General features: G+C 35.4%; 3 protein-coding genes across 3 annotated transcripts; 2 read left to right on the top strand and 1 right to left on the bottom strand.

Annotated features, from left to right (window-relative positions):
* The first annotated feature begins 3,580 nt into the window (after positions 1-3,580).
* LOC129315971 (VQ motif-containing protein 4-like) lies at positions 3,581-5,338 on the top strand. Its single transcript, XM_054960164.1, has one exon. It carries the CDS (start codon positions 3,780-3,782, stop codon positions 4,476-4,478), a length of 699 nt encoding a protein of 232 aa, XP_054816139.1. The 5' UTR covers positions 3,581-3,779; the 3' UTR covers positions 4,479-5,338.
* A 2,002-nt stretch (positions 5,339-7,340) lies between these two features.
* LOC129315969 (probable bifunctional methylthioribulose-1-phosphate dehydratase/enolase-phosphatase E1) lies at positions 7,341-11,986 on the bottom strand. The gene is made up of 12 exons (XM_054960162.1): positions 11,649-11,986; positions 11,096-11,232; positions 10,839-10,934; positions 10,086-10,205; positions 9,889-9,978; positions 9,522-9,698; positions 9,153-9,308; positions 8,659-8,808; positions 8,488-8,589; positions 8,276-8,385; positions 8,074-8,192; positions 7,341-7,616 (listed from the first exon to the last, which is right to left on the bottom strand). Exons 1-12 carry the CDS (start codon positions 11,881-11,883, stop codon positions 7,525-7,527), a joined length of 1,584 nt encoding a protein of 527 aa, XP_054816137.1. The 5' UTR covers positions 11,884-11,986; the 3' UTR covers positions 7,341-7,524.
* A 2,679-nt stretch (positions 11,987-14,665) lies between these two features.
* LOC129315970 (uncharacterized) lies at positions 14,666-21,685 on the top strand. Its single transcript, XM_054960163.1, has 12 exons — positions 14,666-15,014; positions 15,476-15,540; positions 15,722-15,820; positions 16,622-16,754; positions 17,084-17,143; positions 17,244-17,303; positions 17,636-17,758; positions 18,884-18,955; positions 19,466-19,603; positions 20,184-20,339; positions 20,715-20,819; positions 21,325-21,685. Exons 1-12 carry the CDS (start codon positions 14,790-14,792, stop codon positions 21,355-21,357), a joined length of 1,269 nt encoding a protein of 422 aa, XP_054816138.1. The 5' UTR covers positions 14,666-14,789; the 3' UTR covers positions 21,358-21,685.
* Positions 21,686-22,192: the final 507 nt, after the last annotated feature.

Here is a 22,192-nt window from a genome sequence, read left to right as displayed (position 1 = left end):
TTTTAAATAATTATAGTACAAAGTGGTATTAATTTTGACATGATTTGGATTATATATCAGTTTATAAAAATGTGTATAAAATAGAATATTTTCTATTTTTTTCCTTTTTCTGTTGGGGGGACCCCTTTTGTCATTAGATAATTTGTCTTGTAGTGGGGATGACGACCGTGGAAAGATTGTTGTCTCTCTTCACTATTCCTCAGCTCCAGCTCTAGATATCCGTGTGCGTGTTCTAAAAAAAAAAACCTTATATATTTAGCATATTTAGTTTTAATTAAATTGAATATTTTATATATTATTTATTTTATGATAATTTTCTATATTAATTTTATTACCATATTAAAATTCATTTATTATAATTTAATTGAATATAAGTATATTAAACATATAAGGGCAAGTGTATAAATCTTACTCTTCCATCAATTTATCTACCTATAAAATATGAAAATCTTTCACTATATTTTAAAATAAATACATAATATTAAATTTTCATGTTAAAATTTAAAGTATATAATTAAATTTATTATTATTATTATTATTTTATATTTTGATGAATGATCATCTTGTACATAAACCTATTACTAAATCCTTCACCATATAATTTATTCAGCCTCGGGTGTTCAAGTTCAGGCTCAAGCTTTTACTAAAATCAATTTGAAAGGAGTTCATGGGCATAAATTCAAATCATTATTTATAAGCAAAACCCTTTTCCCTAAATCAACATCTTTGGGTAATTAATTATTATTATTATTATGCATATAGTATATATGATTGAATATTAGTTGAAATATAATTAATTTAAAGGCTAATATGCAATTTGAATTTTGAACTATAAATTTAAGGGTGATTTGAACTCTAAATTTTTAAAAGGTTAGAGTTGATGCATCCTCACCTGACTATATTAACTCTTAAATTTAAATCATAACCTAAACGGACATCTTTACCCCTATTGTTGATTTGAAACTAACAGTGGTTACTTTTTAAATATAGTGAGACCCACATTATACATCTTTTTTATCTCTATCTCTATCTCTAACTCTCTCCCCTTCCTTATATATATATATATATATATATATCTCACCTCTTGCCCTACGCAATTAAAGTAGAAGAAGATGTTCACAACATGACGTGCAAGATCTCACGATCTCACCCAAACACGACCACACACAACACCACATGTATGTACTTGACATGGTTGTTTCTTGGCATCTTAGTCCCTCTCTGACCTGACACATCCTTAGCAACAACTGTTGATAATGGTAGGCTCCTTAACAATGTTATTTCAAATTGGTTGAAGTTAGACTCCTGTGGTGTGGCTTGGAGTGAGCGAGCATCTAATGCTTGTAGATGAAGATAATGTGGAGTCAAAGCAGAGGATGTGGATCGTTGGATTCAAACTCGAATACATCTATGGATGTCAATCTTAGTTTTAGTTTAGAGCAACAATATGTCTAAACTATCTAGGGATATGATGTCGTCGTCCACCTCAAATTTTACAACGAAGGCTACTAACTGTTTAGGTTACTAGCTCCAAATCAAAAAAGTAGTAGCTTTACACTCGAGTAAGAATAGTAGCAAGGTGTACCTGAAAGCTGAAATTATGAATGCCATTTCCCTGAAGTATATTCATGGTAACGTTGGATGCTATACATTATACAGGATTACATGGCATGTGAGAATAAGACAGTAAATATAGCTTTAATCAAATTGCACGTAGAAAAATATGCATGGGAAGGTATGTACAAAGAAGAGTGGAACATATATTTACAAAGAAGACCAAGGGAGGCACAGTGAGAAGAGTGAAACATATAACTTTGAGTCCGATTAAGAGGAGTAGAGGAAGGCTTAAGAAAACACTCTTGAAAGTTGTTGAACGCGATCTCTTAATTAATAATATTTCTAAAAGTTTGATAAATGATAGAGCACAATGATGTTTTGCAATCCATGTAGCCGACCCTATCTAGTGGAATAAAGGCTTGTTGTTGTTGTTGTTGTTTGAAGGTATATACACCAGATGATATATAGATTGAAGCACAAGTTGAACCGTGAGAGAGTAGGTGAAATGGCCATACATGTCTTGCAACAAGGAAATGCCTATGACAAGAGTGTAGGGAGAGGAGAGGAGAGGAGAGGAGAGGAGAGAGTGATGAGCCAGTTTAAGGTTGCAGAGTGGAAGAAGAAAAGCTAAAGAGTGATGAGCTAGTCCAAGTTTGTCGAGACATGAATACAGAAAATGCAAAATGTGGGCCCCACTACATTTAAAAAGTAACCACCGTTAATTTTAAACTAACGATAGGGGTAAGGATGCATTAACTTTAATTATTTAGAATTTAGAATGTATATTTTAAAAGTTTAGGTTTAAATCGTCCCCAAATTTATAATTTAAGGTCCAATTTGCATATTAACCTTTAATTTAATCACTATCAACTTGGTGAACCGGACAGCTATATACATTAGACGAGGATTTGGTTTGATTTTACAATATTGATTCTTAGGAGTTAGGACTGCTGGAAAAAAGTAACCTAACACATTTTGACAATTCCTAGATAATGAAATCAAAAAAATAGTGCAGTCAAAAAAAATGAGAAGAAAGAACCGCTAATTTTATGTATTGAATATTTAAAACTTTTTAAAATCAATAAATATCGCATGAAATGCATGTGTTTCCTTTTTTTTTCCCCGGGAAAAAAACAATGGTCCCTTTTTCACCTTATTAGCCTATATATTAATTTTTTTTACATTGTCTTTTTATTGAAAGTAATTGTATTCAAAGCATGAGTGAGTATTAAAATATAAGCGCTTATTTTAAAAGGAATTCACAACTTAGTTTGATATGTTAGGGAAAAGTAGCTCATTTTAGTAAACTTAATTTCCTAGTTAATTAATTAACAATTAAACAATAAGGAAATTTTGAATTATATGTGTATCAGATTGTTCTGGCCGTAAAATTGATTACAACCATATGCAAGTGTTACTTGCAAGTAAGGACTCGAATGAGATTGGAGGCATGAAAAGAGATTGAGAGGTGCTCAGGTGATGTGGCCCCAGAAGTTACCCCAAAAACAATCACTCCTTCACTCAGCCTTCACCGCTCTTCCTTCAACGTCTTTGCTATTTGGCTCCCATTCACACACACACTCTGCCTATTACTATTGTGTGAATCACCAACTCAATCATTGCTACAATCAATCAGCAACGCTCACACACCTTCACCGATCAATCGAATGGCCCTACTCAATTGAACACACGCATGTGGAAATTATGAGACAAGCAAGTTCCTTCTTCTACTGAAACTGTACTGCAACGTTTGAAGGTCAAACAAGAAAAACCCACAACCAATATAATGTTTCACCTATTCAGATGTGATTGTCAACTTCAACAAATCAATATTCATTGGACCAGAGACGCTGCTTCAGGAAAAAAAATTCACGAATCGGTGCTCACCTCATTGCAACGTGTGAATAAGATGCAGGAAACTAAAGCAGAAGAGGAATGCAATTGGTACTTTTGTTCAGCATAAGAGTCTCCACAAGTCAAAGGCTGTGATATATTTAAACGCATTGTAATGACTTTGCTAGTCTTGTGGCGTCCACAGCCACACAGAGACTCACAGAGAGAGAGAGAGAGAGATTCCAACTCTCAATTACCCATTTACCCTTCCTTTTCTCTCTCCCTATATAAAATATCCCTCACCCCCTCCCCTGCTCGCATTTTTCTCTCCACTTTCCGCCACCCTCCGCCGGCGTCTCTCAGGCTGACAACAAGACGCACGCGTATCAATGGAGATCATGTCGAAGGCCATGGACAGAGACAATCAGTTCTGTATGGATTCGCCGAAAAGCAATGCGAGCAGCAGCACCACCAATGGTGCTCCCCAGATTCCCACGCCTCCTCTCACCCCTAAGACTCCCACTTTCCCCAGATCTGACGCCAATCCCTATCCCACCACCTTCGTCCAGGCCGACACTTCCTCTTTCAAGCACGTCGTTCAGATGCTCACCGGTTCTTCTCACCCGCCGGCCCAAGATCATCCTCCTCCTCCTCCCCCTCCTCCGTCGTCGTCCTCCTCCGCCGCCGCCAAGAATTTCAGCATCCCTCCCGTCAAGACCGCCCCTAAGAAGCAGGGATTCAAGCTCTACGAGAGGAGGAACTCCCTGAAGAACAGCCTCATGATCAATACTCTCGTTCCTAATTACGCTCACAGTTCTGGATTTTCGTCGCCTCGCAAGCCGGAGATCTTGTCGCCCAGTATTCTTGATTTTCCCTCGCTCACGCTCAGTCCCGTCACGCCGCTCAACGACGATCCCTTTGACAAGTCGTCGCCGTCGCTTGGGAATTCGTCGGAGGAGGACAGGGCCATCGCCGAGAAGGGGTTTTATCTCCATCCGTCGCCCATGTCCACTCCTAGAGACTCAGAGCCGCAGCTCTTGCCTCTCTTCCCCCTCACTTCACCTAGAGTCTCCGAGTCCCCATCTTGAGCTCGTGCATGAGCACAAGCTTTTGATTGTTGTTATGGCTGATTTTGATCATAGATTATTGGGTTTTTGAATGATTCTCAGGAAAAAAAGCGAAAAAAGAAAGGTATAGAGCTTGGTCTAATTGTGAATTTGTCATTCTATGAAATGGCAAAAGCCTGGTTTATTTCACTTCACACCCCGAATACAGTTTCCTCTTATTCTTCTAGGATGAACTTTTTCATATATAGAGTCATAGATGGAGCCTCATGGCTTATTATGATCACTATCATCTAAATCAATCGGTGTTTTGACTGCTGTATCCGAATCTGTTAGTATCTCTGTCTGTGCACCCACATAGCGTTAGTTTGATACTTTCAGACCAACCATAAAGAGAAGGCGTAGATTAGAGAGAAAGAGACTCGACTCAGAAGAAAAGTGAAGAGGAAGGTGGGTGGGTCAAGTGAATGAAAGGCTGAACAAGTCACTCTCCGTTAAGGTTAGGTGTTGAAATTTCTTTCTGAAGAATTAGTTTTCCGAGCTATTCAAACCCAATTTGATTTGATGATTTCTTTCTTTCTTTCTTTCTGTTTGTTTGTTTGTTTGTTCTCATTCTGACTCTTGTTGAAAGCAAAAACGCTTCTGTATCAACTTCTTAGTACCCTTTCAGATCAAATTAGTGAAAACAAACACCTTCAACTTCTCAGTCTGACGAATGGGAAATTTTCTACGCAATGCTCGAAAATAGATCTGATTGATAAGAGAGCATTGGATGTTCGTATCGACTTAATTATACTATGACATCATGTGTGTGTGTGTGTATTGTACTAATGCTTGCTATTGCGATATATCCGAGTCAATATTCGTATTCTTATTACATGTTCTGTTTTTTGAGTCATGGAATCTGAATTCTCCACACTCGGCAAATATTGATCCGCAACTTGAAATGAATTTTTTCCTCAAAAAATGTATATATTAAAATCACATTTGATTTTTTTGGTCTGATATAAAGATAGATCTAAACATGAAAGAAAATAAGACGAGTGAATAAATGAGGTGTCGAAATCATTGCTATCAACTAACAAGGTCAAATAGTAGCAGAGACAAAGAATTTTGTATTAAAATTTAATTAATCGAAGAAAAAGGAAGAGGGGGGGGGGGGAATCATACTTGTTGCTGAATTTGTAACATTAAGGTCCCAAAGGCAATTATGAATGTTTTTGAAGTTTGATTCAAACTATATAAGCTAAAGCAGCCAATTTTCCTTCTTATACTTTTTTGTAGTTTTTGGGTGTCTAGAGATTGTAAGGAGAAGCACGGAGTCAAGCAAGATTGACAAAATGACAAGAGGCGAAAGGCTAAAGATGAAGAAAAAGAGAGAGTGGGACTTTTGGTTGGAATGATGATGATTACTTGATTAGAGAAAGTTAAGATAAAAATAAAAAATAATAATAAGATAAAAGGAAAGCAAAGCGTCATAGAAAAAGCAGAGAAAATGTGAAGACTTTGCTTTTGCTTTATCGTGTGCCCCAGTTGGACTTTGTTTTGTCATTTAGGTTACAAATTGGTTTAGGTTGGATCCAATTGTTGATGCATTGAACAAAAACGGGCAATGTTTCTTTTCTTTCTCCCAGTTTTTCTGCAACTTGGACCTCACTTAGTACACGTTTCTCTCTTCACTTTTTTCATTTTTTTTTAATGACGAAGATATCTGTTAATTAGGTTGTTTGTAAAGAGACCATGTTAACTCTGTATGAATATGGGCGAGAAAGTTTATAAGTACGATTATTTTTTATTAAAAAAAAGTTGAAGTTAGAAAATATCTCTACCTGCAAGGACCTTATCTTTTACTCAACTTTGGCCAGATCTTTTACTCAACCAATTAATCAAGCAAGACCAAGGATTAAAATATCAAACATCCTGGAGAGACGTCACGCTGAGTGAACCTTGAAACCACTCATCTGCAAGTGTTAGAAAAATAGAAATGTGTAAAATGAATTATGGTTAAGGTATATTTTTAATTCTGTGTCTTTATATAAAGTTTTAATTTAATCTTTTAATTTTGTAAAATATCTTTCAATTCTTTAATTCTAATACCCTTAGTTTTGAATGAGTATTTTTTATGCTAATCATTGTTATTTTAAAAAAATTAAATTTAATTTGTCAACATTTAAGATATTTTATTAATATTTAAAAGTTTAGTGTAAGAATTTTTTGTTAAAAAAAAGTGTTGAAATTAAAAAAATTAAAAAGATATTTTATAAAATTAAGATATTAAAATAAAATATAAAATTAAAAGGCTAAAGGTATACTTTAGCTATACAAGATATTGCGTTATTGGACCTCCATTGATTGGTTGGCTGGTGAAGGACGTCTTGTTCACCCACAATTTTTTTTTTTTTAATTTCAATCAAGGATTATAGTCATTTTATAAAATTTAAAAAATTTGTGATCTTTAACTGTCAAACTTCTTTAGAGGCTCTATAATTGACACTTTCCATTAAACATATATGAATCCTAAGTTTCTTTAATTGCAGCAAACACCATGTCTTGATGAAATAGACTCTAACAGGCATTATTCATTATTTCAGGTTCCCAAAAAAAGAAGTCATATGCACTAAAGTTGATCTCACCAATTCTCATGACAGAAGTCAGAATGTTGGCCTAACGATTTGCATAGAGTTTAAACATTCACTCGCACGCAAATTTTGGACCCTCATGAAAATTACAAGTGCTCCTCAAGCAAAGATACAATAAAAACTCATCACAATTGATACACACATTTTAGTGTTAAGCAGCACTCATATGAAGTGTGAGAAATTTATTGAATTTTTTTTTTTTCCTGAGCAACAAGAAAATCCTGCCCTATGAAGAGGCATGAAAGAATTGTGAAACTGATGATTATTTATTTTGTAGACAACTTGATTATACAGTATCATAAAGACGAGGTTAACCACGAAAGCCATCCATTCTGGAAAATATTTCATGCTAACATTTCATTTAAAAATGTCAACTACAATAGTCACATCCATCATGCTGCACAACATATTATGAATCACTGCGATTCCTCTCAGATCTCCAAGAAGGACTTGACAGTCTTGAACCCATGATTTTCAGGAAGAGATCCATTTCCAGGTCGAATGGAAATTATCACCTCCAAACCTGACATATGGACGATTGTAAGAGAATCAATTTGAGGACGAGTGAAGATCAACTTCCTATTATATGTTGAATGGGAAATACTTTCTAGTCCGCTGTTTCTATGGGGACATGAACAGATGTATTTCACTTTTATAATATGGATCTCTTTCCCGATCAAAGTTTGATATCCATTGGACATTTATAGACACTTCTGAAACCATTTTAATTCATGCAGAACGTTAAAACAGCATAAACAAGGATTAGCAGGTATTAGGAACCAGTGGCCCACTTTTCCATTCACTTGTAGTCTGGTTTTTATGGGACATTACATTTGGATGCTTTAACTAAAGAATTCAACTAATGCAGAACATTGATACGCCTGCATTTTGGCTTCTTGAGGCGCCTACGAGGGGGCAAAAAGAGCAATGGCTTACGGAATAAACCAGATATTATATAAGCTTGAAAGTAGAGCACATACCTGCTGCCTTTGCAGCTGTAGCTTCTTGATAAACATCAGTCACAAACAAAATATCTGATGGTTTATCAACACCAAGAGATGCAGATATTTCAGTGTAACTGCGTTCCTCTTTTTTGTTCCTGAGGTGGGGAAAAGACTTTAGCATGAAATGAGATAACTTTAGACAAGAATTGTCCAGAGTCAAAAAGAAGATGAACATTACCCCACTGTGGTGTCAAAAAATCCAGATAAATATTTTCTTAGGTCCCCAAAGTTACTGTTTCCAAATATAAGCCTTTGTGCCAACCTGCTACCACTAGAATATATGTATACCTGTTGTGTTCATCAGAAATAGCAACTAAAGTATCAGCAATGGACGATTGAAAATTAAGTTAAACAGAAAAGGTTACAGCCACGAGAATCAGTTCATGTAACCTTTATGCCCAAGTCATGCCACTTTTCCAATGCTTTTGGTACATCATCGAAAACTATTCCCTTCAATTCATTATTCTCGTAACCAGTTTGCCATATATGACCCTGCATGGCTAAATGTCAGCTATATTGCCCATGTGAATCAACAGAAGTCAGCTGAATTTAATATGATACCTGCAACTCTTTCAAGGCAGTGATCTTTCTATCAGCTTTAATCATAGCTTCTACATTTGCGACCAAAGCATCAATTACCTCCTCCTTCCCAGCATTATCAGGTGGGATAGGCACAGCACCTGCAACCCGTTGTTCCAGGTCACTTTGAACCTGAAATCATAATAAAAGGAAGTCAATGTTCTAAATTTTCTGAGTATAACACACACACACACACACACACACACAATTCTCTGGTTCTCAGTTAAAAAAAAAAAAAAATCATCACCCTCTTGTTTGAGACTCAATTAGAGTCAGGGAAGGTGGGCTGGTCCCTGGCTTCACACTTTCCCTTTACACATTTAAGTTTACTTTTTGGCTGATCCTTCCCACAATCTAGTTCAGTTCCTCCAATTAAAGCATAACACTCCCCAAATTGCATTATAGTTCAATGCCTACCCACATGTTCCCATCACAAGAATTAGAATATTATATCATTAGAGATCTGTAAATCTTACCTGGGATCGAAGTAACTTAATATCATCTTGAGTCTCAGGGGCATCATATGTAGTAGATAGATGCCTCCTAACATTGTCACGTGCATAAGGGAAGAGAACCTCTGAAACAAATGATATGGGAGTAGTAGTACCTTCAATGTCTAGAACAATGCAACGCTGCAATCCAGATGGATGAATAATGAACAATCTAGTTTCCAGCTATAGGGCACACTATATGTAAATATTGTAGGAATTGTCCATTAGCACTACCAGTCAGCAGCGGATAAGGATTTTGGTTCAGTAATTTAAGGAAATAATACTAATGATGACCTAAGTTTTTAGGTCTTAAGATTTAAATGGAGGGGAGGATTTAGGATTATGAGAACTCACAGGGAGCCGATTAATTTCCCCATTAGCTTTCCTTGCCTTAACCGACACATCTGACTCTGAATAAATCCTTTGACCACTTCTAACACTTTGGATTGGACCATGATCTGCAGTAGACCAGTCCAATCCCATCTGGTGAAGTTTGAGAGCAGCATCAAAGAGGTAATGATAACACTCAGCCTAGAAGAAAAATTATCGATTTATCACAAAGCTTGATAAATAAACAACTCAAATGACATATGAAGTTAGCCATTGCCTTCAGGAGAGTATCATTTCTTCAGGAACTTCTGAGCAGAAAGTTCAGATAAACATTGTAATACTAATAAACAATTTTGGTTTCTTTCAATGTTAATTGTGGAAAAATGCAAACCTGAGTTTTAGCATTGATCCACGAGTCTCCCCAAACATATATCCCATGGTTGCGAACAAGTACAGCTGTAGTTTTTGGGTAGGCTTCAATCTGGAAATTGGAAGTTTAGATTAGTTAAATAAGCTATATCAAATACAATAAAAGTACTGTACAATCAAGAAACCAAATCAAGTTTCATAAGAAAACTAGAAACATACAGCTTTAGCAAGAGATTCTGTAAGCTCATATTCATAGGCTGTGTTCTCTATAATCGGGATCACTAGCTCATCATAATAACCATGCCCTTTGATTCCTTTTATCATTTCCATGTGGGTGATCTGCAATTTATGGAAACAAGCAGGCCTATATGATATCATAGTAGAATGAAAAAAATAAAAGCAAGGGAAAGAGCTTCAAGATAGAAGTTTTTCCACTTCACTTTATGTAGACAACATAATTTATTTAATGCAGTTGTACATAACAAGCTGGGTAGGAAGCCATATACAATCATAACATTTAGATACAATGCGACGTGTAACAATTGCTTTTTCTTGTTTACCATCACTTCAGAAATCCCAGATTTTTAAGGTTTTCTTTGAATTTTCTCATAAAAAGCAAGTCAAATTATAAGTTTCAACAGAGGCTCACATCAAGCACTGAGACAAAATGTAACCATGATGTCCCATACAAGTCCCAGATCCTTTAAGTAAGGGCTCAAATCTGATGTCATAAAAAAACATTGATAGGCATCTAGCACTCTGCAAATTATCATACTTGCACTTATGTACGGTCTCTAGTCTCTACTTGATCACAAAGTCACAAATTATCTTATATCCAGTTGCCAGTCTCAATCACCCCCCTCCAACCCTTTTTATTAAAGTTGGCCACAGACATCAGTTAGAGATCTAAAAATTACAAATATACAAATCATAATATTGAACACACTTCTTTAATCTCAAGACTGTACTTACTCGAAATTCTTTTGATAGAGGATTGATCATTGTTACAAGACAAGATTCTATCCCATGACTATGAATAACAGCCCCAGCATCACGCATTTGATATGCCTACAGGAAAATATAAACCACAGCTAATTTAGCAATAAGTCTAATATCATTGATTGCTATCCCAAAGCTCTGGTGACTTCATTCAAAATCTTGAAAGCATGCTAACTCCGCCTCTATCAGAGATTAGAGTAGTGAATTAACAGAAAGAAAATTAGTTTTACCTTCATGAAGAGTGGACCGCAATCAGAACATTTCGGAGGTTTATGAGGGTACGGTTTAGGAGAAGGTGCAGACAAGATCGAACCATCGTGGGACATCACATACATATCCTCTGGTTCCATTCTTTCCTTCTGGACACCTGCACATATGTTTCAGAAAAGAAAAGAAAAATAAATAAAGCTACGATAAATGTCTAGAATTTGGACACCATTTGCACAGTAAACTATCTTCATTATTAACAACTATGCTGAACAATTCACTGAGATTGAACTCCAACCTGAAATGCATGTACCAGTATCGAGCATAGTGATACAATAAAAACTGATAAAAACATCAAAGTAGGCTGACCCATGTTCTGGATCATCAACCATGAATTTTCTAAATCCAGAAACCAACCACTCAAAAAATGACAAGGATCATCAGAAGCTTCAAACTTGAGCTGGTATACGCATACCCAGAGTACAGAATATACCATCATACATACATCATCAATCACAAATTCTGCATAACAGAAATGACCAGAGCCAGAAGAAAATCAAGGGATTGATTAAATACCTGAAGGGGACATGATGATGAGCTGCTGAGATTTAGGAATAGAGTCATCGTGGACCTTAATAGTGATGCTACCGCCAGTACCAGAGACCCATCCAAGATTGTAGAAGTGGCGACAGAGTTCAGAAATCAAAGCTCTGGTCTCCTTCGCAGCCTCGCTTTCCAGGTATGCCTGCGACGTCGTCTCTGCCTTGTCTCCGTTCACAGCCATTGCAGGAGCTTCTCCCTTGGCTGCCATGGATTCAATAGAGTAGAGAGACACGGCGAATCCTCGGAGAGGGCAGAACCTTTGCAGAACTGAGCTTGATATGGAGGCTATCGGCGAGAACAACAGGTGCGTTGGAATAAATATCAGTGTAATTATTCCATTCCATTAATTACTACACACATTTAATAATGACCTGGCAATAAAACTTCGGATTTAACGAGGTTCTTGTTTTCTGGCATTAAGATGCATATCGATTGGGTTTGTTTTTTCGGGAATTAATGTGGGATTTACTTTTCGCCCCAGAAGATAGCGCCAATTATAATTAAGTATATGATTTTCCCTTAAAATAAGAATAAATAAATGTTGCTGCTCAAACAAAAAAATAAATGAATGTTAGCTTGCCAAGTAAATAAAAACGCAGCCATCTGAGGTTATATAAAATCACATATATCAATAAAATTTATTACACATTTTATATTTTTTTTTTAAAAAATAATAATATAAACTCAAAAAAATGATAATAAATTCTCTTTAAAATATATAAATAATAATTTAGTTTCTCGAGATGTTATAATTTTCCTGAAATCTTTAGGGCTTTGTTGTCATTAATAAATTTATATAAATTATTAAATTACTATCATTAAAAATAAATGATTCATAAATTTTCTTCTTGTATTCGTAATAATACAATAGCAAATCACAACTTCATATGTTAAATTTCGCATTTCATGTTACATTGTTGCGAATATAAGAAGAAAAGTTATAAATCATTTATTTTTAATGAAAAAAATTTGATAATTTATATAAATTTATTAATGATAAAAAAAATTCATAAAGACTTTAGGAGAATTATGACATTTCGAAAGACCAAATTATCATTTATATATTTTAGAGAGATTTTATTATCATTTTTTCTATAAACTTTTAAAAATATCTTTAATTAAACAAAACTTTTAAAAATATCATTCATTTAATATTTTATTTCTGAAAGGATATCAAAGCAAAAATATATAATAAGAAAGATATTATTAATGAAATTTTATTTTTGTTTTTATTTTAATACATTAAATCTTCTCATAAGTGTAATTTGAGACATGGTTACATGAGTATTACTTTTATTAATAGAAAATGTTTTTTTTTCCATATAACACCAATATCTTGAGCCTATTTTACATATGAGCTTATGAGATTTTAGCAGGGTCTGAGCTACTTTGGACCGAGACCATTTTGAGTGGACATTCTACCATCAACATTGATATGTCTTGACCTTAGAACAGAAATTCAAAACATCTAATTAAGGCAGCCATGGAAATGAAGGGTTTTTTTTAATTCTTTTTTAAAGCACGAGGAACTTATGCTTGGGGCTGTGGCGTGATTCATTCCTGGTGGATGGTGCGGGGTCAAATGATGGGCAGGTTCATTAGCCCCTGTTTTCAGAAGCTTGACTTGAACCTGCCCTGATAAATGTTAGCTTCTACGACGTACTATTACTTTGATCTTATTTATAAGATAATTTTAACATATTTCATCTTAATTAAAAAAATCTTAAAATTTTAAAAATCTAATAATTTTTTAATTTTATTCTTATTAAATATATATATATATATATATATTTTAACAATGCATTTGCTTTCTCCAATATTCAATTAAAATCAAATGAAAAATTTTACAATAAAAATTTAATGAGATAACTTATAAATAAGATTCAAAAAAAAATCTTCTTTATCTATTATATAAATAGGACTAGGGGAAGTATGCCTTTCACAACCCTGAAAACCTCATTGGTTAAAATAAAAATTCTGTGAAAATTGGCGCAAACCACTTCACTGCTTCAATGGGCACTTGAATAAAATTTTAAAAACTGGGTTGATGATTTATTCAACCCTAATCCAACTGATTATAATTAAATTGACATATTTTTAATTTTATGTGACAAAAAATTAAATAAAAATAAAAAAGTATTCAGGAATAGTGAAATATGATTAATAAATTAAGGATCAAATTATTTTTAGAGATGTAAACTTAACTCTTAGATATATTAAGTTAGTTTTAAATATATGATTTAAAACAACCCGTGGAGGCATGGAGTTTGATAAGCGTACTTATAATTAATTTAGGAAAGCGGAAGAGGAAACTCCCTAGCAACCCTCTTTAATTGTCCATTCATCCTCAGACAGTGGATTACTCACACCTTATGTACGATTTCTGACTAAATTGGTATCATTTGTTGGCTAGACTAAGACAATTTATATACAAATTATGTATTTGAGAAATAAGCTAAGGATAACCTCTTTTTCCAAAATAAAAAATATCACCTACAATTTTAGATGGAATTATTTATTTCAAATAAGTAATTCTTAATTATCTCAAACCCAAATTTAGAATATGTAGCTTTGAGTTAGAACCAGTCTTATTTATTTTTATTGTTCATAGATATTTTTCTATTGCAGAATATCTTATTTGAGACACAGTTGAAAAATAAATATAAGTACTTTATCCAACAAAAATTTAAACACTGGTTTATCTTTTTGTGAGGAACTAGCATTTTTTTTTTTTAAGTCCAGCATCATTAGTTCTTATTTTAGGCAGATATATATGTATATTTGTTTGGGCCAACCTGGGCAGATATATTCAAGAGGACGTACTTATGTTATACATAGCCTCATTTTTTACGGCCCACGGACTATATTTTACAATGCAGTTCCATTTTGTACTAATTAAGCAGGGTTCAATCAGGCCAATATCGGCGGAACTTCGAGGCCCCATTGAGATCAAGATGCCTGTTTGGGCATTGAAGTATATTAATCCTGAAAACCAACACTATTCTTGTTCGGGGGTAAAGTTCGAAACTTCAGACAGTTTAACCGCTGCAAGGATGCCTGATAGCTTTATCCTCTCTTTGTAGTGCACACTCCGGCTCAAGCGATTCGACAGCCATGTCAAGAGGGACAGACCGTCTAGTGAAGAGTGTGAAACAGTTCGTCGGGGTTCGGTATAAGGTTTTTTCGGATCGTTATGGGCAACAGCTCATTGACATTTTTGAGTTCCCAATTAAGCTCGTTTTGTCTCCTTTCACTCTGGCTTTCGACATTGCTGGCTCTGCTCCTCGCGGCTTCGGCGTTCCCGAGCTTATCTCCAAGCTTTCATATGCTTCGGTCTTCGTAAGCTCTTTCTCTGCATTTAGTTTATTTCAGCTAAGAGCACTGCTATTCTGTTAAATTCCTGCAACCTTTATTGCTCTCGTCATCACTATTCATGGATCGTCTTCAATCTTCAAGATTTTCTGAAATTCACTAGCTTTCGCAAATTCTTCAGAATCAGTACATTTTGACTCGGGGTCGTTTATCTTTATATGTAGTTTGACTTGTCCATATATCTTCACCTGCAAATTCCTTTCTTATCATCTTATGAGTATTTGAGAAAATGTTGATAAAGATTCAATTGCTATGTATTATATGTGGGGAATCATTTTTTTAACTTGTATTGTGGTCAGTTGGGTTATTTCACTTTGTTATTCGTGGGTATTGCATCATTTGAAGCAGCTCCTTTATTAGTTATTTGCCTTGGTTTTTTAAAAAAACAAAATGAATGAACGAATATTGGCTGTATGGTTTGGTTGTAGGCTATTGCAACCTTGGGGACTTATGACATTGCATTAGAGATGGGCAGAAAGGTGATATGCCAAAGGTGCGTCTTGGTATCCCTCAGCGGTTTTCCCATTTCTTCATTTTATTCTACTTCAGAATTTTCTGACTGCATAATGCGTATAATTTTTCTCTAAATTGTCCGTGATGCTGGAGCACTGTCCATGGAATAACTTGTGTATTGACGTCATGGTTGGTTAATTTGTAACAACATTTGATGGCAGGAATTGTCGAACGTGCAACGGATGGCAGGCCTTGCGGTGTACGATGTGCCAAGGAACTGGAATGGTGCACTATCAAGTGAAAAATTACAAATCAAAGAGGTAAATCCCCTCCCTATATCCATTTGGAGAGGTTGCACGTGACATCAGTGTTAATTCATGCTTTAATTTTACATTAATGAGTTTTTCTGAATAATTATTTTGGGATACCTGCTGAGCAAGATGTTATTCACTAAATTTCGTCTAGTAGAAGGTTGGTTATATCTGGTTATATCCATCAAAGTTACGTTAAATTAATATGCCCACAGATTTTATTTTATTTTATTTTTCTTTGGGGTGAGGCACAAGGAGTATATTCCACCGAAACCAGTGTCTAATATGTCCATAATTTTTAAATGCAAAGTAATCATCCATTTTTCAGATAAAATTGCTGTAACATTTTCCTTCCCTTGACCTATACCCACACCCCATCCCCCTCCACCCTTACCACCTGAGGTAGCAAGCATATTTTAATTTCATGTTTTAGCTAATAGTTTATAAAATTGAAAAGGGTAATAAGAATCATGTGGATACACACAACTGCAACTAGAATAGAATAAGAGTAAAGATATAGCATCTATAAGAAAAGTAATTGAATTATAGTAATTTGGAGAAATCCATTATTGAATTTGGTTCAACCTGGGGTAAATCTAATATTGTTTCTTCATCTTTTCATTGATTCTCTGCCATTTTAGTTACCTTCATCTTAGAGAATGGCAGTTAGCTTGAGGGTTTAGATTGTTCTCTGATCATGTGATCAATATTTACGTTGTCATTGACTTCAGTACTGTTTGAACTCTTAGACCTGACATGATTTTGCATGGCCCTTTACCTATTGCCCTTCTCCCATGTGTTCTTAACTAGTGGAGAGAAACCAACTGCTGAATCTGTAGCAGATGCCATTGCTGATAATCGGGCTGAGTTAGTGCATCTGCCATCCTCCTTTGGTTTCAAGACGCCTTTACCATCAAAAGACTGTCCCTCATGTGATGGAACGGTAAGAACCGTGTTTCCAGGCAACCATCTTTTGGCCATGGGCGTAATTGGTACGCTCATTCATATCTGATTGAATGTGTAGTATTTCATAAGTAAACTGAGGTTCTTTCTTGTGATTAGGCTATTTCTTGTAAGAAAAATTATTCTCTTTACCCCATGTCCTCATTAGAGAGAGAGTGAATGAATGATTGATTGACAGTTTATTAAGTTATAACTACATTGGAAAATCTACTCTTAGATTGATGTGTTGACACAGGCATGCTTCCTTAGACAGCTTAAACATTTACAATTTAATCCTTCAATTTTCAAGTGTCAAATTTGCTGATACAGGGGGTAATGAGCTGTCCAGAATGCAAACACAAATTGCAAGTTAGGATTTCTGCGGATGATGTGAGTTATTTCATTGATTTAAAGCTGCTAGGATAGTTTGTTCTACGCTATTGTTAATTTTTGTGTTCTCAATGTTTCTACACTGCCTTTCTTTGTGTAGATCATGGAGCCTCCGTGGACAGCCTATAATGTGTTGAAAAGGATGGAATATCCCTATGAGGTTAGTATTATAATTCATCCAATTTCTACCTTTGACGTAATGCAATGTTATTATTAAGAACATATTGTGTAATATGCATAGCTATGGTTGGCTACATGAGCCGTTTAATTATATTTTCCCTACTACTTTTGCCGTTTTATATTTGTCCTCTTATTTATTGGAAGTGGTTTACCTACTCACTCGTGAAGGGCAGATTGGGTGTATCACAAGATAAAACACAACAATTTGTTACATGAGGAAATTGCAAAACATACGCACTTCTGTCTACATGAATCTTGAGGCTTCTCATTCGTATATGAAATTTGTAATGTCAATCTTTTTGGGTTTTTCAGCACATTGTACACAGTATGAAAGATCCCAGTATTGCTGCATTTTGGCTTATTACCTTTCCTCAGATTATGGGTGGATTTAACTACGATGATGAGGTGAAGCAGAAAATCTGGTGGCAGTACAAGGTTGTTGGTTCATTTCCATCGCACTGTTTTAGTTTGAGTTGAATTATCCATCTATTCACTTATATCCTACTTGGTTCTTTTCACACGGCTTTTCTTTTGCCATTTGCATATCCTTATTTCTTATGATCTCTTATCAATCCTCAGCAACCTTAAGGGTGTGACAGTATGTGCTAGTGTGCACACTAGATAATGTGCTTTAATTTGAGTAGCATCAAGGCACAGATTTTGTGAAGCTTTTTGGCCAATAGGGTCTCATGATCAAGGTAGCATCTCTTTCTGATGGTGTCTATGGTAGTGATGAGATGAAAATCAAAATGAAAAAATTGAAAATGAGGAGCCAAAATGTGTGAGTGACAAGCGGACACTTGTAAGAGAATATGCAAAGGAAGGAATAGCAAAGGAAGGAATGACAAAGGATATGTCATTGCGCACACAGCAATTTTTTAGATCCATTCTTTTTATATATATTTACCCCTATATTTCTCTTAGAAACGTGATCAATGGGCACTATATTAAAATTCCCCTCTAATTTCACTCAATCAAGCAATAGGATGGGAATACTTTCTAATGCTTTAGTTTTTCTTTTCTACGAAGCAACCCTAGATGGATTGTGTCATGGTTTTTTCACCTCTCCCGCCAAGGCACTCTTGGAGTTCAATGATGCAGCCACTAGAATATCTTAACCTCATGAAAATTCTATCTTCGTCACACACTGCTCTTCACAGATTAGTTTTGGTTAGACTCAAATGAAAGGCCATATGTATTTGATCTCACCTAACGTGTGAATTTGAGAGGTACTGCTGGTGAAGACGGAACATGACTGATTTGGTAAAATGCTAGTACCACTAATTGTGGTTTCTTTCATGCTATTGGCTTGGAAATTAGTTTTTCCGGTATTCTGCAGTTTTCTCTTTCTTTTTGTTTAGTACAAGTGATGCATGCATGAGACTGAATGCACCCTGTTGTAGTCTCTGACTGACAGTCCTGTATGCTGATGGCAGCAATTATGTGATGAAGCTTTGCAATAGTTGATATTGCGTCTATTGCTTTTGTGGGATTTTTTCAAATTTAGATTTCTATTTACCATTCTCAATACAATTGTCTACCTTCTGTGGGTGGACTTAGGAATCCATGCGGTATGATCAACTCAGAGATGTAGTGGCCAAACGGAAACCAGGGTGGGAATATCTGCAGGAAGTAAGTTTCTGATTCTACTTTCTAATATACATGGACATAATGAAAGAATATATGGATTTGACTGTTTGTATTGTGGAGTTTCTATTCAGGAAAGAACAGCTATCATGATAGGTTATATATGATATATCTGATATATAGCTTCTGAAATAAACATCAAATAGCAATGTCACGTAGAACTTTCAGCAGCAAGGCAAGTTAATTTGGAAGGCATTTCATCATACCAAGTGGAAACATGAGCAGTGTAATGTGTATACATATGAAACTGGCATTTAATTTTTTTCCTTTTTGCTTGTAAATATAAATGTGAAACTGTTTATTTTTGGTACTTTCTTTATAATTCAGATGATGGCTTTTCTCCTTTCACAGGAAGATTTCTATCCTATCTTTTGAAATAGTTAAAGTTATGGCATATCGATATTTTTGCAGGCCCCTAATTCATAGTTATCTGTCTTCCTACGAATCAAATTTAGCAGAGCGCTTTTTTAATTCAAAATCATATTGTAATTTCAGGCCTTGAAATCTATAGATCCTGAGCGTGCAAGGGATGATCCTGTTATAGTGAAGAATGTCCCCTGCTATAAGGCTAAGAGGGCTCTAGAAGCAGAGGTTATGAAGCTTGATCCTCCACCAAGACCACAAAATTGGGGTGTGCGTATCCACTGTCTTCATGTCAATGTGCTAGTTTGATTTTTTTTTTTTATTACACACATATTTATGATTAAGTTATATGCTGGTTGGCCAAAAAGAGTCATATGACGTAACAAGATATCTGAAAACTAGATACAAGCTGTAAAGGTAGTAATGGCCTAAAAATTCATCGTAGTATGTTAATTGAAACAGCTGACATAGCAATAGTTGGAAAACATAGTATAAATGGCAATGCAATTAAACACAAGTGCCTGTGCATTGCATGGAATTTAAGAAGTAATGTCCACAGTTTATGGCTTGTAGATAGTATGACTTGTTATAAATTTTATTTTAAAAATTGAATTAGAGCACATTTGTCGGACATCCTCATGCATAGGATAAACCAGCAAGATTTTCACATTCCAGAATTCTTTCGTCTTTAAGCTCAAGCTCAGCAGTATTCATCAATCATTCTCTCTGGGATGCTCACTTTTCATTTCATTTAATTGACTTGTATTTGTATTATATATTGGAACAAGAAGACAAGTGTAGACATTATCTGCTCAGGAGTAAAATGTAACTAATAGCAGAGCTTTGGCAGGATCTGGACCTTCCGTTGAATGCATCCTCTTGGAGCGAGGAGGATCTCAAAGATCCTCAGAAGTTCTATGAAATGACTGTCCTCCTTAATGCACAAAGAGAAATTGCTGATAAAATCCTGGATGCACAATGGGAGACTAAGTGGCGACAAGATAAGGTTGGTGATCTTTGCCTCATTCATCCTGTTTGTGTTTGTGAATATCCAACAGCATGCTTTTATCTTCCTTGCATGGGAGCATTCCTCTTTGTGTCTGCTGTTTGTGGCTTACAATTCATGATTGTGTCCTTGAGTTGCTTGCTTCTAATTTGACAGTACCAACTACTTAGTTTGTCTGTGGTTTATGGAGTTCTATGCACTTGCACCACCTCAAGAATTTTTAACCGGGGCAAATGTTACTTTTGGAAATAATTAGAGTCTTTGTATATTGTGAATTCTTTAAATTGTAAAATATTTCTTCTTTGCGTACTATTATTATACCTCCATGCAAACACATCTTTGGTGCTTGTTACTGATGCTTGATTCGAGGTTCAGGTGAACGAGATGTTGGAGGAAAAGGTGCAGCCATACATTCAAAATATGGGCGACGCAGTTCTTTCCCAGCCTATATTGTTGCAGCAACAAACTGAGGACAAGAAGGTATCACCAATCTCCCCCTCCCCTTCTGTCTCTTTTATTACCCCTCTTCCTGACACAACTTTTTTTTAGTTTACCCTTCTCTCTAAATTCTTGCTTTTTGAAAAAAAGAAGTATTGTGGACAAAGTCATATTAGTTTTAGTGTATTTATATGGTTCACGTCTACTCATGCACTATAGGTGTGCATTGACAAGTTGCTAAAACTTCTGAGAAGACTCAAGTTTATAAATAGGCTGTCTTTGAATAGGAGCATGAGGCCTCTAAATTTTAGTTAATGGGCATATGAAATTGCTTGAAAAATCTGTTGACAACGGCCTACGTACACTTGACATGTTCATGTAACTAGGATCTCCGAGATGCTTGTGTAAAAATCAAGATTACGCCTTTGATAATTAATGTTCTAATATGCCTAATACTACTTTCTTTATCCTGAAGAAGGCCATGTTCTGACTTCTCTGCAATCTGCCTCGAATGATGATTTTTGTAATGTGCATATTATTGTTGCAGAGGCGGCGGCGGCGAAGCTGGTGGTTCTTTTGACAAATGTGTTCGTTGCTTTCCATATCCTGTTTGTCCATTCAAAATTGAAATCCTCCCCACCTGAGGATTTAGTCGATTTTCGTGGGTGTAAGTCTTGATACACTGCCTTTTAAAGTCATGGATTGTTATATGTTGTTTTGAGGTGTAGCAGAAGAAATGTTAGAATTTCTGAGTAGAGGGAAACCAGATTTCTGGAAAGTATGAATGAGTATCATGAACCACCATGCTTCCAAACCTACACGTATTTTTTTTTTTCTTTTTTCCTAGTGAAATTTCACATGATCAACCATTTGGTTATTTTTTAACCCAACGCTGTGTTTTCCGGTTCTGCTTCTGTAGCTCGCAATAAATTACCCCTGTTAACGTGCTAAGGATCTAATCTAAGAATAGCAACTTGAACACAAGTCGAAGAGAAATCATCTGCAAATGCTTTTAGATTTTTGTGTATGCTGTGAAAAACATAAATTTTTGACATGGTTGGTGGGGCAAGATGAGCAGTGACGTTAATGAGAGGTCAGAGAGATTGATGAGTGAAAGGTGATAACTTGAAGATGAGAGTGTTGTTTTGAGGTGGAAAAACGTTGTGTTGATGTTAGTTGTCGGATGAGATGAGGCCTCCAAATGTCCAAACGTTGAGCCTCTGCCGACAATGAAGTTATTTAATGCGTCCTCACTTATTTTCAGTCACTGAAAACGACGTCACGCCAATCATATCATGAACTGTTCCGAAAGCACGACCCCTGAAGGTCGTGCCGTCGCCACTGCTCAGGATTCTCATTTGCAAAAATGATTAGTCAGGACCAAATGTATAAATTATAGTATTTATTTTTATAAA

The sequence above is a fragment of the Prosopis cineraria genome, unplaced genomic scaffold, assembly GCF_029017545.1.
Source record: "Prosopis cineraria cultivar Desert tree isolate PC_DT_omini unplaced genomic scaffold, ASM2901754v1 PC7, whole genome shotgun sequence".
Lineage (NCBI taxonomy): Eukaryota > Viridiplantae > Streptophyta > Magnoliopsida > Fabales > Fabaceae > Prosopis > Prosopis cineraria.
Note: the sequence above shows the minus strand (reverse complement) of the source record. Positions and strands in the feature narration are given on the sequence as shown.

Coding starts and splice junctions, on each gene's coding strand:
- LOC129315971 (XM_054960164.1), top strand. CDS start 3,780: ATGGAGATCATGTCGAAGGCCATGGACAGAGACAATCAGTTCTGTATG.
- LOC129315969 (XM_054960162.1), bottom strand. CDS start 11,883: ATGGCAGCCAAGGGAGAAGCTCCTGCAATGGCTGTGAACGGAGACAAG. Junction 9,699..9,888: donor GGATCAATGCTAAAACTCAG/GTTTGCATTTTT, acceptor TTTTTCTTCTAG/GCTGAGTGTTATCATTACCT. Junction 9,309..9,521: donor GGGAAATTAATCGGCTCCCT/GTGAGTTCTCAT, acceptor TCTGGATTGCAG/CGTTGCATTGTTCTAGACAT.
- LOC129315970 (XM_054960163.1), top strand. CDS start 14,790: ATGTCAAGAGGGACAGACCGTCTAGTGAAGAGTGTGAAACAGTTCGTC. Junction 15,015..15,475: donor TTTCATATGCTTCGGTCTTC/GTAAGCTCTTTC, acceptor GTTTGGTTGTAG/GCTATTGCAACCTTGGGGAC. Junction 15,821..16,621: donor AAAAATTACAAATCAAAGAG/GTAAATCCCCTC, acceptor GTTCTTAACTAG/TGGAGAGAAACCAACTGCTG.